At 45.7% G+C, this 16,769-nt stretch overlaps 1 protein-coding gene across 1 annotated transcript in view; it reads left to right on the plus strand.

The window, feature by feature from the left end:
* KIF14 (kinesin family member 14) overlaps positions 1 to 16,769 on the plus strand; it is a 606,238-nt gene that overhangs the window by 292,735 nt on the left and 296,734 nt on the right. Inside the window, exon 20 of the mRNA XM_078641003.1 lies at positions 8,088 to 8,181. Coding sequence (XP_078497129.1) covers positions 8,088 to 8,181 — 94 coding nt within the window. The remainder of the gene's footprint in view (positions 1 to 8,087; positions 8,182 to 16,769) is intronic.

Genomic DNA, 16,769 nt, shown 5'->3' on the forward strand with positions numbered 1-16,769 from the left:
ATATAGGTGCCTGTTAGATCATGAGATATTTGCATGCACAAATGATTCTTAATGCCCAAATGTCTAAATTTTTATTTTTTCCCTGACCACACCGTTGATACTGTCATGGGTGTGTCATTTTCTTAAATCTTATGCAGATTTGAAATGAGCGCAAGGTAAACTTGTACTGCATATATATCTCTCTCTCTCCCTCTCATGTACCTTATGCTTTTATTAATGCATTGTAAGGTATGCATAAATACATTGTGACATGCCTGTGAGTCAGCTTTGAAAAGTTTACATTAAATAGGGGCTTCAAGATGCAGATTCTTTAGCTTAGGACAATATCCAGAGGTCAGACTGGATCCGGAAACTTTTCGAGCAGTACCTCTGTGTACCGATAGATGTCGTTGTTTGGCTCTGCGCAGTGCTTATAATGGCTTCACCACAGCGTGCTGACATCAGTTCATTTCTTTCCATGCCAGTCAGCGCAGATCTGGAGAGAGCTACCTGCAGTTAATTTTTGACTGACTCTTTTTCATTTTGTTAAGCCTTTTATTGAGACTTTGTTTCCCAGTGTGGTAGGATGTCCCCCTAAACATTTTGGAGGTTTAAGCCTTGTGGTTCCTGTCTCAGACAGTTGTCTGTGACAGTACCCCAGCTATTTTGCCTTTGGTGCTTGGAGCTGAACTACGACTCTAAGACTTGTGAGGACTGCCGCTCCATGTACCCCATGTTGCTGAGGGAGCGTTCCCTGATGCTCCTAGTTGCCCAAAACCAGTCGCCTCCAAGACTCTCCAGGTCAGGGTCATGAAGAAGATCCTGGCTCTTTCATGGAGTCGTTCCAGATGCTGGTCATCGGGCTTGGGATCAGGTAAGTCCAACAAAAACTCCCAAAATATCAAAGAAATTGAAGCGCTCTTAGACGCCACTGCACCGGTCCAATTCTGCCAAGGTGCGGGAATGACTTCACTCTTGGCCCCGCTCCCACATGAGCCTGCCTCTGGGACACCTGCCCAACCCAAAGAATTTTATGATGCCATGTATCTAATTTGTGGGCTGGCCAATCCCCTGGAGCGCCTTTGAAACCCATGGGTTTGGTGGGTGCCCCCACCGGATTTCTGCTGGCGGGTCTGCCCTCTGCTCTTCAGACCCCTTGGATTCCTTTTTATTGATTCAGAATGACTCCCATTGCGAGACTACAACCTTCCCTGGTGCCCATTCCAGCATCGTTGTTGTCAGTGCCGCTAACATCCCACAGCGACATGAACTCTGATACAGATCTGGATTGATGTTGCCTGTCATCAACTCTGACACCGACCAGAACTTGGTCTTCCAAGTTGGAGGCACTGCCTTCTTTTTCCGACAGACCTGGAGAGGAGTATGATTGTGGAGGATCTGTGGAACCTTATGGTTACACCAAACCACTTGATGAGACCAAAGATAACTGGTATGAGTAACTGGTGGATGCCAGTGGTAGGGACACCTCTCCATACACTGGCCTGGTCTCTCATCCTAGTGTGGTTATGGAGGAAAGGGCTTAATTTGCTATAGTGGTGAGAAGGGCAACTGAGGTCCTAGACCTTGCGCTGCCCTCGGTGGCAGTCAAGACTCATGTCTTGACAGAGGTACTTCAGCCGGGTATCGCCCCCTCAAAGGCAGATGAAAGCCTGTATGATAGTCTGCTCGACGTGAAACGGTATAACCACCTATGGTAACATAGTAAAAGGTTGACAGAAGAGAACCTCTTCTTGGCAAAGATGTCCAGCCTCTTGGATTCCCTGTCCAGCGGTGTGGTATAGAGCGCATCAGGGAAGCTAGGTGTGGAAAGCTGGGTCCTCAGGAGCAGGGTGGCGGCGGCAGGTTTTTGTCCTGTGCAAAGGTGCTCCTGTACAGGGCTTGGCCCAGACCCGAGCACGACATCAGTGTGCTTTGCTAAAAAGAAGAAGAGGTAGCCACATACATCTCTGGACTAACCACTGCTTTTTATTGAACTTTATGCAGGCAGTTGTCTTGTGCACAGGCCTCCTGTGTGGGGCTTGGCCCAGGCCCCAAGCAGGACATCAGTGAGGGCTTTGCTGAAAGGAAGCCCATGCATCTCTGGACTAGCCACTGCTTTTTATTTAACTTTATGCATTCTCTTGGTGCAGAACATATATGCGTCTGTTCTCTCTCTCTCTCTCTCTCTCTCTCTCTCTCTCTCTCTCTCTCTCTCTCTCTCTCACTCTCACTCTCACTCTCACTCTCACTCTCACTCTCACTCAGATTTCTCGAGAAGATCAAACATGACTGAACCGAAGTCATCTTGATTGAAAAAGCTGAGCCCAGTACCCTGAGCATCTGTCCTCCGATCAGGCTGCCCCTTCTGGAGAATATTCTGCCTCATCAACAGGGCAGGGTCCTGCACCGAAACTTGCACATTCTCCATGCTTGGAAATTGAGCAGTGACAGTTGAGTGTGTTTCATCTCCCTCCCAAAGTATTCAAATCCATTCTGGCAGCCAAACCCATTGATCCTCTGTCTGCATCCTTGCCTTATTCCTTCCCATAAGGACCCTGCCTTGGGCACAGTTAAAGAGTACCTTTCCACCATATCAGCCTTCCTGCGGTTGCTGGATCAACCCATCTTGTTCAAGTCACCTGTTGTGACAGGTTTCCTGAAAGGTTTACAGCACATTACCGCTATACCTTTTATCATGCCACAGTGGGACCTGATTTTAGTTCTCACCTTTTTAATTTGACCACATGCACAGCTGACTCCTGAGACTCCTGAACATCAAAAAATCCTTCCTTGTGGCTATCACATATCTGCCAGGAAGGTTACCGAATTGCAGGCACTTTTGGTTCAACCCATGTACACAACTTTTTCCCTGAACAAGCTTGTCATTAGGACCTGTGCCTGCTTTTTACCAAAAGGTAGTTACACCTTTTCGCATCTGGCAGACTATCGCACGGGCTACCTTCTTCGCCGCCCCCTCATCCTACCTAGGAAGAGGAGAGACTCCACCTTCTGGACCTAAAAAGAGGGCTTTCATATTATATCAGTCCTACCAAAGGTTTCTGTGTGGATGATCCACCTCTTATTGGTTTTGCGGGTGCGAAGAAAGACAAGGAAGTTCACAAGACAGACCCTCCAGGATTTCGCGATTTCACGGTTTGCCGCGAAATCGGCCCTTTTGTAAAAATGCCGCAATTTTTACAAAAGTGCCCGCAAAATCACTTCTGTGAATGCAGTTCGCGGAACACTGCCACCACAGTTTTAAGTGATGTACTCAAGACATGGGTTTTCGCCAGGACTAGACTAGCCTAGAATGTGGAATTAGAGCCTTCGAAGGACTCTCTTGTCACCTAAGAATGTTAATAGACCGAATTAGTGTTCATAAAAAACATTACCCAGTCAACAGTGAAGGTGCTGAAAGATATTTTATTATAAATGGTATGCCTGCTTACTTGGTAACCGATAATGGTACTCATCTCACATCGGATGAAATAAACATTTTCTTTCAAGGTGTGGAATCAAACACATTCTTCACACCACACTTTACGATTCCCAATGGAATGGACAAGTGGCAAGTGTAAATTGGCTGGAAAAAATAGACCAATGAATTTGTGATGAAATCGGGTCTTAATATCTCAGGCACTGAAAGATATTCTTTAGGCTCATCTTACCACTGTTGTTGATTTCCTAGCAAAGAGTGCCTCTGAGTTTGAGAGGGAGATCTCAGGGAACAAAATCAAATCCAAGATGGTTGCAGCACTGTAGACATAAAGGGAAAAACAAGATGACAAAGTGTGAGTGATCAGACAAAAATCAAGAAAGGATATTAGGTGAAGGTGAAGTCAGGTGCTTCAAGTGCAGGTTTGTCAAAATCTAAATGCCTGTTTAAAGTACATTCTGTGTGTGGAATTTGGGTCCAAATAGAGAATTTTCAGCTCTGGAATTTGAGGTGTGTTGCTGTTTATCAAAAAAATAGGAATGTGTGGAAAAGAAGAAGCGGAAGGAGAAGAGTGTAGAGGATGTACATTAATGTCTGACTCCGATTTGTTAGGAACGACTTCAAATGAGTGATATGCAGGTCACGGGATAAAAGGGAGAGTAAGGTGGTATCAGGAATGAGTGAAGATTTGAGTGCAGCATGTGAAATTGTAGTTATTAAGAGGACACAAGAAAGGTCTGGACGGCCCTCTTTTGAAAGGGAGATTTTGCCAGTAGAAGAATTCGACTTACAGGTGGAATCGCGTTAAGGGTAGTTGCTCTCCACGGTTAGGTGAGATGGGTTTGTGACTTGTAGCTTAATGTTTTGTGTCGTTCATCTGTGTCAAGCTGAGTTAGTGTGTGTTGTGTGAATTGTTTTGGATTGAGTGGAGTGTATTTGTAGAAGTGTGTCTAGGTATCATTTAATTTCATTTATTGATTATTTGTAAGAAGGGAGTTATGTAATTTCTATGTCTGTCCTGGAAATGGGGTCTGCCAGGATTAGACCAGAATGTGGAATTAGAGCCTTGGAAGGACTCTCATACCACTTATGAATGTCATGGTTAGAATTGGTGGCAATTAGTCACTTGTACCTGGACGAGCAGCTGCCATGACTCCTTGCCTTCGGATAAAGAAGTTTTAACTTCAATCAAAACCTTCGTTTTGCCACTGTAACAGTCTGCTTGATCGATGATTGACAGGATGTAGATGTGTCAGTCAGTCTCACTGCACCAGGCATATACATATCCACAAACCACTTTCACATGAATATTTTGCCTAATGAATGGATCTGAAGATTAAAATAAAAAAGAATGTGACCAGATAACTGAGTGAACAGTTGAGTGATGGGAGAATAAAGGTAAAAAAGCAATTTTACCAGACAGGATGGACCCTCCCAGACACTATGACTTTATGGGAAATACTAGAATTTTGAGCAAAGCCATGTCAAGTGTGATATAAAGAAATACTATACTATAATGCAGTGCAATTAAAATTATTACACAACACAAATGAACAAAAATAACACATAGCAGTTAATAACATACTGTTAAACCACTCCCCTTCCCTGCAGCTGCTGATCCCGAACATCATCAAGAGTTAGACCCTGTCTCTTGCTATTCACAATATCACTCTACTCTGGCCGTTCGAATGCGTTTGAGGCATAGAATTAATAGCTCAATAAATCTAGGCTGATGGGCTGGGATGTATGGATGCAACATGTGCCTAAGGTAGAGCGGCAACTCCGGCTTGGGTTGGGAGACCAATTCCGACAGGACAGAGGTCTAGGGGACCAGATAGGATACTTTGGACAGTTACCTCTCAGCAAGGTAGCAGAAGGATCTTCCTCCAGCTGTGGTCTTGTGGACCCGTGGGGTGGGGGCCAGTTGAGCAGAGAGGAAATGCCTGGTGGGTGTGTGAAAGGGGAGGCGGTGGTTAAGGAACCTTCACCTGTGGACCGCTTCCTCTGTTCCATATCCCAGGTTGCCTATTCAAAGTGGAATACTCTGCTAAAACAGTTTCCATTGATTTAAGGCTGAAAACGAACCAGGATTGGGTCGATGGCAGGTCCCTCTCCCTTCCCCAACCAGAGTTAACAGTGGTGACGAATGCATCACTGCTTGGGTGGGGCGGCCGCATGGGATAGGCGGAGATCCGAGGCCTCTGGTCTCCGGCGGAGTCCGGGCTCCAGATCAACCTTCTGGAGCTTCCAGCGATTCGTCTTGCACTGAAGGCATTCCTTTACTCTGTCCAGGGAAGAGCAGTGCAGGTGTTCACGGACAACACCACCGCCATGTACTGCAACAAACAGGGCGGGTGGGGTCTTGGACCCTACGTCAAGAGGCGCTCCGCCTTTGGACATGATTGGAACATCAGGGTATATCCTTGGTGGTTCAACACCTGGCAGGTTCTCTGAACGCTAGGGCGGACGAACTTAGCCGCAGGTACATGATGGGTCACGAATGTAGTCTTTACTCTGAGGTGGTGCAAGGTCTCTTTCAGCAGTGGGGAGAGCCTTGGCTAGATCTATTTGCCACCGAAGAGAACGCGCAATGTCAGCAGTTCTGTACGTTGGAATTTCCAAAGTGACACTCACTCAGCAACACTTTTTGTCGCGAGTGGAGTTGCGGTTTTCTATACGCCTTTCCGCCTATACCACTCCTGCCCAGAGTGCTGAAAAAGATCAAGCACGACTGGACCCAAGTCATTCTTGTGGCTCCTGATTGGGCACGGAGCGTCTGGTATCCCGAGCTATCACACATGGGCATCGATCTTCCGATCAGACTGCCTCTTCGGGAGGATCTTCTGTCGCAGCAGCAGGGGACGGTCCTCCATCCGAACCTGTCCTGTCTCCACCTACTTGCGTGGAGATTAAGCGGCGTTAGTTGACAGCTTTCGACCTTCCTCCCAAAGTCTGTAATGTTATCTGGGCAGCCAGGCGTCCCTCCACTAACAAAGAATACGGCTGTAGATGGAACAAATTTGTGGCATGGTGTACAGCAAAGGCTGTGGATCCCCTTTCTTCACCCCTTTCAGAAGTTCTCCTTTTCATTCTTTCTTTGGCCCAGCAGGGCTCTGCTCTGGGAACTCTCAATGGCTATCTTTTGGCCATTTCGGACTTCCTTCAGCTGCCTGACCAGCCTTCTCTTTTCAAATCCCCTATTGTAAATCGCTTCCTTCGGGGCATTACTCATTTTTTCCTCCAACTCCTTTCGTGATGCCCCAGTGGGACTTGAACCTGGTTTTTACTTACCTGATGTGTGCTCCTTTCGAGCCGCTACACAACTGTCCTCTCAGACTTTTGACCCCTAAAACTGTCTTTCTGGTTGCCCTCACCTCTGCTCGCAGAATGAGGGAGCTACAAGCCCTTTCTTTTAACCTTCTTTTCGAGGCTGTTCATCCAGACAAAGTTGTCTTCCGCACTAGGCTTTATTTCCTTCCCAAAGTGGTTAACTCTCTCCTTATAGGACAGACCATCACTTTGTCTGCCTCCGCATCCTTCTAAAGAGGAAGAGAGGCTCCACTGTCTGGATCCAAAACATGCACTTTCATTCCATCTTGATTGCACAAAGCAATTCCAGGAGGATGACCATCTCTTAGTCGGTTATATGGTCACCAAGAAAGGTCTGGTAGTGCAAAAATGGACCATCTCCAGATGGGTTGTTCTTTGCATCAAAATCTGCTATTCCTTAGCGAAAAAGGAACCTCCAGTTGGGTTGTGTGCCCATTCCACCAGGGCGACTGCAGCCACTACTGCTTTGGGTCGTGGAGTCCCCTCCTTGACATCTGCCAGGCAGCTACGTGGGCTGCACTGCACATGTTTACCAAACACTACTGCCTGGACAGCCAAGTCCGATGGGAGGGCTTCTTCGGCCGTTCTGTTCCCCAGGACTTTCTGGTGTGAACTTATTTTGCAGACCCACCACGGGGTTGGTATTACTGGGGTATCTATTCTAAGGTGAGGAATCCATAACTAATTGTCTTTTTCAGATGAACAAGTTACTTACCTTCGGTAGCGATATATTTGTAAGAGACATAGATTAGTTATGGATTCCTCACCGCCCCACCCATCCTCCCTGTTCAGTGAACTGACTTCTAGAGTAAGGAACTCCCTTTCAGGGCCCTAGTTTTCGTGCACCAGTGGTCAGTGTCTTGCATGTCTCTGTGCTTCTGGCATGGAAAGTCATGTAAAGAACTGATGTCAGTGTGCAAGGGCGGCGTCTGAGTAGATACCGCAACGTTATTCCTGCCATCACGACGCCAGTGATGAATGCGGAGTCGACCAACGCCACCTATTGACGCCTGGGGGTAATTCGAAGGTGAGAATCCATAACTAATCTAGGTCTCTTGCAGATATATTGCTACCGAAGGTAAGTAACTTGTTCGATTGTGCTCGAAACTCCACACCAGATGTTACATTTTGCTCTGATCCAATCAATTTTAACTTGAGATAAATTAAAAATTAATAAATCCTGACATTGTCCTGTTGGCCTGCATACCTCCTTTCTTTCTCTGTTTATATAATACAAAAGCAAAATTGTTTGCTGGTTGCGACCCATTGGTTATTCTTAGTCAGGTGTGAAACCTAGTTCCTAGTTTGTCAGCAATGTTTTTATGTCTTCTTTTTCTCCTAGTCAAGCCTAATTGGAATTCCATGAAGCTGTCCATGATGATCCAGGAGGCAAACGCTATTAGTAGCAAATTAAAAAAGCAAACTGTCTTCATCAGGTTAGTGGTCTTTCACGTACTTCTACAAATAAAATATATGTGAGACGTGTTAACGCATTGTTTTCTGTTCATTTCAAGTTTTTCATCAAATGAGCTTGTGTGTGTCACATGCAGTGCTTCTCTTATTGAATAACAACACTTGTTTAGTGATCTTAGCAGACAAACAATAGTTGCCACACTGGCTCTCAAACATGAGATAGCTTTATGTCTGAAGGAATCTAGAGCACTTTTTACAGCAATGTCACATGTTAAAATCTTTGTGATACTTGGATACTTCTTTGCAGAGACATGAATTGTCAAACTTAGGGAAACTGCAGAGTGTTGTCTTCCAGGCAATCAGATAAAGGGCATCAGAGTGAAGAGTTTTATTTCGCATGTTACAGACTTCTTATTGGTGACATTTTCGTTCCTTAAGTTTGTGTTATTTCTCATGGTCATGACTTTCATATTTATCCTACTTGTCATGCATATACAAGGCCTGTACAAGTTTATTATATTCAGATGTATAATGATGTTGCACATGTCTCGTTCTTGTGTATTCGATGTTTACATTTGCTTGATGTTTGTATCTTTAAAACCAAATCAAACCTTTATTGCGCTATACTGAATGCTCTGTTTTCTGCTGTTCATGCTACAAAGTTTGGTGAATGAGTTCACAGACTTTCTATTTTTTTACTGCAAGGTGGTCCAATCACCATTCTGCTCATGACTTGGATGTGTTACTACTTGAAGATTAAGCCATCTGATGTGTTGGTCATATTTGCAAAACCACTGTTTTCATTCACCCTTTTTTCTGTTCTATTCCCAAGGCTCATAACCAGTACAGCCTTTCTAATTATTTTACAGTTGAGGTTTACATTCATACCTTCCTTTTTAGGTCGAGCTGGCGTTGGAGCGCGAAGCGCTCCCGCCAGCGAGTTCTATAGTCACCGTGTTAACTGGCAAGGGAGATAGAGCTGTGCACGAGCCGCTACTGGCCTGTGCACGAGCCGACTCAGGTCCGTGAACGCGCGGGAACGTCAACGTGCACGTTCATGCGCGTCACGCTCCTGTCCTCCCGCGTCTCTTCTCGGGCGCGCTCCAGGCCGACTTGCGGTGTGCGTCACAGCGTGTTCCAGCGTTTCTGTGGCCGTAGGTAAGCGAGGGCCGGGGGGGATTTGTTTTTTGCTTATTTGTTTGCTGCTTATTTGTTTGCTTGTTCTTTGAGGGGTGAGGATTTATGTAGCGTCACGTGGACTGTCTGCCTCGAAGCACATCTAAGCTAATATACGTGTCACGCCTACACTTCTAAAACCGCAGAACTGGAGTACATTTATTTTGAAGATTCAATCTAGGCGCTTAAATGGCTTGAGCCTGAGAGACAAGAGCTGTTGTTTCTAAGAGTCACGTTTCCAGTCGTGTAAAACTTCAGTAGACAGTGTTTTTAAGGGTATGTGACGCATTCGCAAAGCATTACTATTCTTTCGGCCACCTTTGGGGGGCATGTTCGAGGTGGAACCTCAGTTTCGTTCAATAGGTTCACGGGGCACATCCTTGATGGCAGGCCAAGCATGACATGGCTAAAAGGTGATTCCCTGCCTCCTTGTGGGGTGCTCTATCCCTACTAAAAGCGATGCGCAGGCTATGAACTTTAAGGTGCTGTCGATCAACTTAAAAGTGAACCCTATTTCTGGTAGGTTACCTGCACTGCCATTGCTCTTGAAGAGCGCTTATGTTGAAAATGAAAGTCTTCCACCTTGTCTTGTCAGGGGACTGTATTTTTACATATTTTTGGTTAATGTGTATATATGCGTTTTAAAAACCACACAGTCAGCGCAATCGTATAAAGACACACATTAATAAACAGAACCATTCTAAGCATAAAATCGTACAGATAGTGCATCAAGGGCTCAATTACTGAATAACTTAAGCACTGCACATAATGATAAACAAGTGTTAAAATGTGGAATTATCAGAGCAGTCTGGTGCAGTGATTACACTTCAAGGGGGGAATCCTTCTGAGGACCGGAGAGGTCTCACAGTCCGTGCAGGCAGACTGAGTGCTGGAATGGGACTTCATATCAGCTGTTCAAGCTTTTTATAAATATTGACTGTGACAGATACCACACAGCATAGGCCTTCAGGCTGCAGTTCTATGCGCAGCACAACACAGGAAGGAGGGGGGGGGCGGGGGTAGCTCTCAGGTATTGGACTGGAAGAGCACAGGTGTATATTCCCCCAGGCAACTTTAGAGTTTAAAGTTTTGGACCCACGAAACATGTACATGGTGCCCTTGTCCTACACACTCCATGCATAGCATACAACTCACCACAAACTATAAGGGCATAGAAAAAACTCCACTGTTTTATATGGGAGAGGCTAGTAAGCCCCCTTTCTTTCGGAGGGGTAACAGGCAAAAAGACCTGTGCATTTAAACCTTCCAATCCGTTTACCACCATCCATCAGTCACTTCATAGACTGGGCTGAAATGTATACACTTTTGGCATTCTTTGTGGGCAACATAGTGCAGCAAATTTCAAAATTGGTAACATATGGAACTCACTACCCACTAGACTACAACCATCTGGAGTTTCAGAGAGTATTAAAAGCCTGGCCCCTTACCACGCTCTTAAATACTAGAGTGAAGTAGTCAAATAGTTAATGTTAATATCCACATGCATGACTGAACATTGTCTCACACTTCATCAGCTTCTCATACCGATATGTGGTGCCACACCATGCTTAGAGCCAAGCCCGGTTCTAGATGGGGGTGGACCGGACCCCTACCAGGACAGCCCCAGGGCCCACCCACAACCATCATCAGTTCTCTTTCTGAATGAAAAACAAAATCACACGAGCCTGTAGGTTCCCATAAAGCACAGCCCGCCCTTCACCAGGAGGTAAAGACAGGGCCCTACTAAAGCTGGAGTGTTTTTTATTAGGTCAAAGATAGCAATGACATTATGCAAAGCCACACTGCACACTCAAATTACGGAGAGGGCAGGAAATAGCCCCCCGCTCTTCCTACCGAGCTGCAACAGTATAATGACAGAGCGAAAGGTGTAGGAACACTTTGTTAGTGTTTATAGCTCGGATCATATGTAACTCTCACTTCACACTTTGTGTCTGTGTAATTTACAACATTTACACATCTTCTCCACTGCACTATTTACCACTACTTTGAAGACGTTGCAGGCTGGTCTCTTCCTCTGATATTTACAATCAAACAAGCGTTCGAGAAGGCCCTTTATTGCAATGCAATATGTCTCGCATTTGGGAGAGTTTAAGCTATTAGTATTGTAAATGACAATGCCGTTTATTTATGTTTTAAAACCCAAAACATAAATAAAAGGCATTGTCATTTATAATGCCAATAGCTCAAACTCGTGTGAATGCGAGACCTATTGCATTGCAAATGCTTGTTGGTTATTGTATTTACCTTCCTCTGATGAGGCACTTTTAATATGAAATCGTCCCATTTGTATTTGGAATATATTCATTTTCTATGTATCCACAGATTTCTAAAGATTTTAACCTTGATTAGACCAACCTTTTTTCCAAAACCTTCTTGCAAACTACATGTCTTTCGGGCTTCTTTGTAGTACTTTTTCTTAAGGATGCTAGTGTTGTTTATTTTCTCTGCAAGCTATGCTGTTACCCATCATGATTCTGGAGGTCGTCCAGCAAAGGCAGCACTAGGAGTTGTTTAGTGTTAGGGTTGCTACCTGTCTTCAGTTTACTAGAGTTCCTGGAACTTATGACCACTATATCTACAGGGTTGGGATCCACTGGGTTCCATAACTAAGGACATGGTGACTAGGTGTAGTGTGCTATTGCACCTACCTAGCCTAGTGAAATCTAAACTTCTAAAGATTGGAGAAAGGGTTGTGCTAGGCCCTTGAAAACCAATCTAAAATTTTAGTAGAACTTGCTGTAACAAAAATATTTTATATATATATGTGCCTAATGCTAGTGATGTTTTTCCTGTAATCCGCACCTAGATTAGCTGGTAAATCAGTGCAGGTTCAAATCCCAACCGCTGCACACCAAAGTAAGAGCCTGGCTTAATATATGTTGCACACTTATTTAAGTGAAGCATCTTGCACTAATGTAGACAACCCTTGTGATTTTAGTGGTTATTCTACAACCACAGAAAGCTCTCTAAGTGGTAGCTGTGGAGAGCAGCCTTTAGGTTTAGTCCAAAGGAGTGTTCAGCAGCTTGCTTTACCAGAACTAGTCATGCAGTGTAGTTTAAACGAAAAATAATCACACAGTGTAGTTATAAAAATAAGTATTTGTATTATACACACAAACTAACACATTGGTATATCCCCTACCCAGAGATAGCAACGCAATACACACAATATTTCAAATATAAAACAGGTAAGTAAACACGAATACACAGTGGTCTCTAGGGGGAGACCAAACCATATACTAAAGAAGTGGAATGCGAACTGTGAACAGAGTCGGGACTTGGACCAGAACACTCAGGCCTGCTGGGGACCCAGGAACTCACCCAAGGGGAGAGGGGTTGGCCTAACGGCTAAGGCGCTCGACCTCGGACCTGGGGATCTGGGTTCGAGTCTCGGTAACGACGCCAAAAATAACCTCCTGTCATTCTGGGCAAATCACTTAATCTCCCCGTGCCTAAAATGAAAGTGTGTCCTCATGTAACGTAACTGGTGCTATGTAAAGCGCTCAGATACCTGATTCGGTTCGGGTCTAGTTCGCGCTATATAAAACTCTGCAAAAAAAAAAAGGTAAAGTACCCAGGAGGCTTTCCGTGTGCAGAGTGGAAACACAGCCGCGTACTCCACGCAAGTCAGTGGGAAAGTCGCTGTTACAGTTTTCAAGAAAAAGGCCATTTCCCCAACGGACCTTGAAGAAACCCAGTGAAAGACAAGATGTTGGAGAGTCATCCACCCGTAGATACCCCTAGAACCAGAATACCTACACCAGGGAAGCCGGGTGATTGGGTGCGAAGTGACGTCGGAATCAGCCGTTGACAACAATGGAGAACTTCAGCAAAGATGCTGCTGGTAAGGAAGGTGAAAGAGTCCGGTGGAATCCAAGGATGGATTCTTGGAAAGGAATACCTGCAAGTAGAGGGGACAGAGTCTACTCCAATGACGGAAGATGCAGGAGTGATGACAGTTCAGCTGTGAGGATCAGGTGACTCTGTGGAAGACTAGGAGCCGTTCACGAGTTGTCCCACGTCGGAAGTCGAGAACTAGGGGTTGTTGTTCGGCAGGAGCAACAACAAGCCTTGGAAGCAACAACAGACTTGGTAAATGAAAAAGGTGCAGTCTTGGGACCATCAAGGTTCAAGGAACTCACTAAGCGCAGGAGCGTCAGAGCAGGCCCCGAGCAAGCGAGGAGCCCACTGAATCCAAAGAAGACCCTCAAGAGGACCAATAGGCTGAAGGCACAGGAGCCACAAGAGTACCTTGAACAGCTCACCAAAGATGCAGGCCCACAGTGCAGAGAATGTGGTGAGGATGAAGATCTTGGCAGGAAGAGATGCTGAATGCTTGAGCTTCTTGTAGTCCAAAGCTATCTGGAGGACAGAGCCAACAAGCCTTGGCCACAGCAAGTTGACACTGTACACGCGGGTTCTGTTCCAGCGGTTCCAACGAGGGATACTGGCCTCAAACTTGCTGAAAAGAGAGGTCAGGCCTCGAGGGAGTTACAGGACCCCCACCTGTGTTGCTGAGCCTTTCGGAGTCCCTGGGACATCAGGAGCAGCAGACCAGTCAGCTTTGATGGAGTGCCTGCAGATGCAGAGGAGTGACTCTTTTACTCCAAGGGTGTATACTTTGGGTGTCCTTGGCCTGGAGAGTAACCTGGATGAAGCACAGGCACAGACAATGAAGAAGTCCTCCAGAACAGCAAGACCAGGAGCAACAGGATTCTTCCTTGGTGCAGTTTCAGTTCCAGGTGAAGTCCGGCCAAGACCAAGTTCCCCAGACGGTTGAAGTTGTTTCGAATTTGAATCTTGTCCCACAACGAATCTGAAGAGCCACCCACAGGTAAGCCCTTAAATACCCTGGGGAAAGGGTTGGAATGATTAGAGTGTCCCTCCCAGAGGAGGGGCTGGACAGAGGGGAGGATACTCCCATGTCCTCTCTCCAGTTTCGTGCCAGAATGGTAGCCAAGAGCTCCTTAAACTGGCTAAAACTGGAGTATGCAAGGAGGTTACCAAATGTGCCCTTCAAAGCAGCCTGGTGGCACTGGCAAGCAACCCAGCCCAGTACACCAAGTCCTGTCTGGGAGGTGTGCAGACCTTCCTGTGACATTTAACCTATTGGTCCACCTTCCCCTGCTCAATCTCCGCTCAGCAGCAGGAGGCCAGAAATGTGTCTGTGGTCGGCAGAAGCACTAGCTTGCTGTTAGAATCTGATAGGCTGGTACCAGGAATACAAGGGGACACCCTAGGGGAGCACCCCAGTACATTGAATCCCACATCCAACACTGGATTCAGTGTTGGGGTAGGATCCAACATGTTTGAAACCAAACATGACCGGTTTCGGTGCAGCTAATATATAGTTAGACATCTCGTAAATGACTTGATCAGGGATCGAGAAATCTGAAAAATGGTACTAGTCCTCCAGGTCTAGTACTTTAAAAAAAAAAACTCCTCGACCTAACAGTAACCTACTTGACCTCCGTCTCTGAAAGTGGAGCAAATGTGACAAGATAACAAGATTTAAAGGCATCTTTATTGCTCATTTGCTTTCTGAGCAATAAAAAGGCCCTTAAATCTTATCTTGTCACATTTGCTCCGTTTTCAAAGACAGAGAACAAAAGTTAGTGCGAGTAGGACCTAAAAATAGCTCGACCTCATAAAATTTACCTCGCAAATGCGAGCGGTCGAGTGGATTTGTCAAGCCCTGCTTGATGTCCACTATATGTATTAAATGGCTGACCGCATATATAAAGCCTGGAGAATCGACTCGGGAGTTTGTAGGAGGTGTACTGCTCATGTCTCACACTTATAACCTAACACCCTGCCTTCAGGATTAAAAGGCCTGACTTAGGGGTGACTTATATGTTTTAAGTGCAGTGATCTCAAATAGAAGGAAACTTATATCTGTTGTTAGTGGTGCTAGCACCAACTTAAACAGGCTGCCATGGCAGGCCTCTCACAGTTTGATTGGTCTCTCATGGGTGGCATAATACATGTTGCAGCCCATGGAGACCCCTGGCGTGCCTATGCCCTGGGTACCATAGTACCATATACTAGGAACTTACCTTGATACACTAGTAGCCAATTGGGAATGTACCAAAGTACTTGCCACTGTCAAATTTAGGGAGGAAGCACAGTGACTGGGTTCCTGATTAGCAGAAGCCCAGTCAGACTTGTCCGAAAACAGAATAACACTAGGAAAAAGTGGAGGTAAGGTTGAAAGCAGATCCTACTTTCTTACAAGGTGACAGAAGGAACAAGGTGGCACTGCATCTGTTGCTCCTTGCCGGAAGGCCGGCTACACCTGACTCTGAAAATTACTATTGGGTGGCACAGCTGCAGAGGGTAGATGGGGAGCTCACAACTGGCAGAGATAGCATACATGGGAGGCCGTAAGATTAGGGAAACACCTTCTGGCAATTTTCTAGATTCCTGGTTGTGGCCAGACATTTCTGTTGAAAAATTCTTTGACTGCACCAAAACAGAAACGGAGTCCTCACCTAAGCTACACTTTTGGATGCATCATAGGGACGACATCAAGTAGAGGGAGCTGGACCTATGACGATATAACCACCCTTGGTGACTTGTTTGACAATCATAAATTACTAACGTTTGAAGCACTACGACACAATACACTAGTGACGTTAACCAGGCAAATAACATCCACCTGGAAGCAGGTGAATGCTGAACCACCCTCGCATGAAACTTTGGGATCTGTGGAAACATGACTCAACAGGCCATTGACACCTAAAGAATGGGCTATGAAAATTGATTACCCCTACAAACTCCTTCAATATAAATACTTCTTAGAGCATACCTAACCCTTCACAAATTGCACAGAATATTTATATTCTACTGTCAGCTAGTGCCCTAGATACCGTCAGGCTGGAGCAGATATCTCTCACATGTTCTGCAGTTGCCCAGAACTTGCTCTATACAGGGAGTCAGTTCATAGGATGAAACAGGAAGTGACTACTGCTAGACCTAGTTACACTGGCGGGACCCCTCTGGCCCAACTCTGCACTTCAGATAGGAGGGCACTCGTTCCATTGGACAACCTGGAGAAGCTGTGACACACAAAACCTCGATTGTGACCGTGACAAACTCAAATTCTTTGATCAACAAAGTACAGAATTCGGGCTCCGACTGGCGGAAGCACGGCGTCACCGCCATCTATACCATTGCTTCAGAGCGTCCGGTGTTCCACAGACTGAAGAGTTATCACATGCTTCCATACTACAGTGTCTCCGGGCCTTTGGCCGGTATAGAGTACTAGTTTCCAGTCTCTATATTGGTCTTATTGAAGACCACCCACTCGGCCACCAGACTCCTATGGCCAGCTCTCCTGGAAAAGACGTACTCCCCGGAAGACTGGGCCAAACTTCTCCTGGATCATGATATAGCCCTTGGAGACACCGCTTGA

Source organism: Lissotriton helveticus, chromosome 1_1, assembly GCF_964261635.1.
Source record: "Lissotriton helveticus chromosome 1_1, aLisHel1.1, whole genome shotgun sequence".
In the NCBI taxonomy this organism is placed as follows: Eukaryota; Metazoa; Chordata; class Amphibia; order Caudata; family Salamandridae; genus Lissotriton; species Lissotriton helveticus.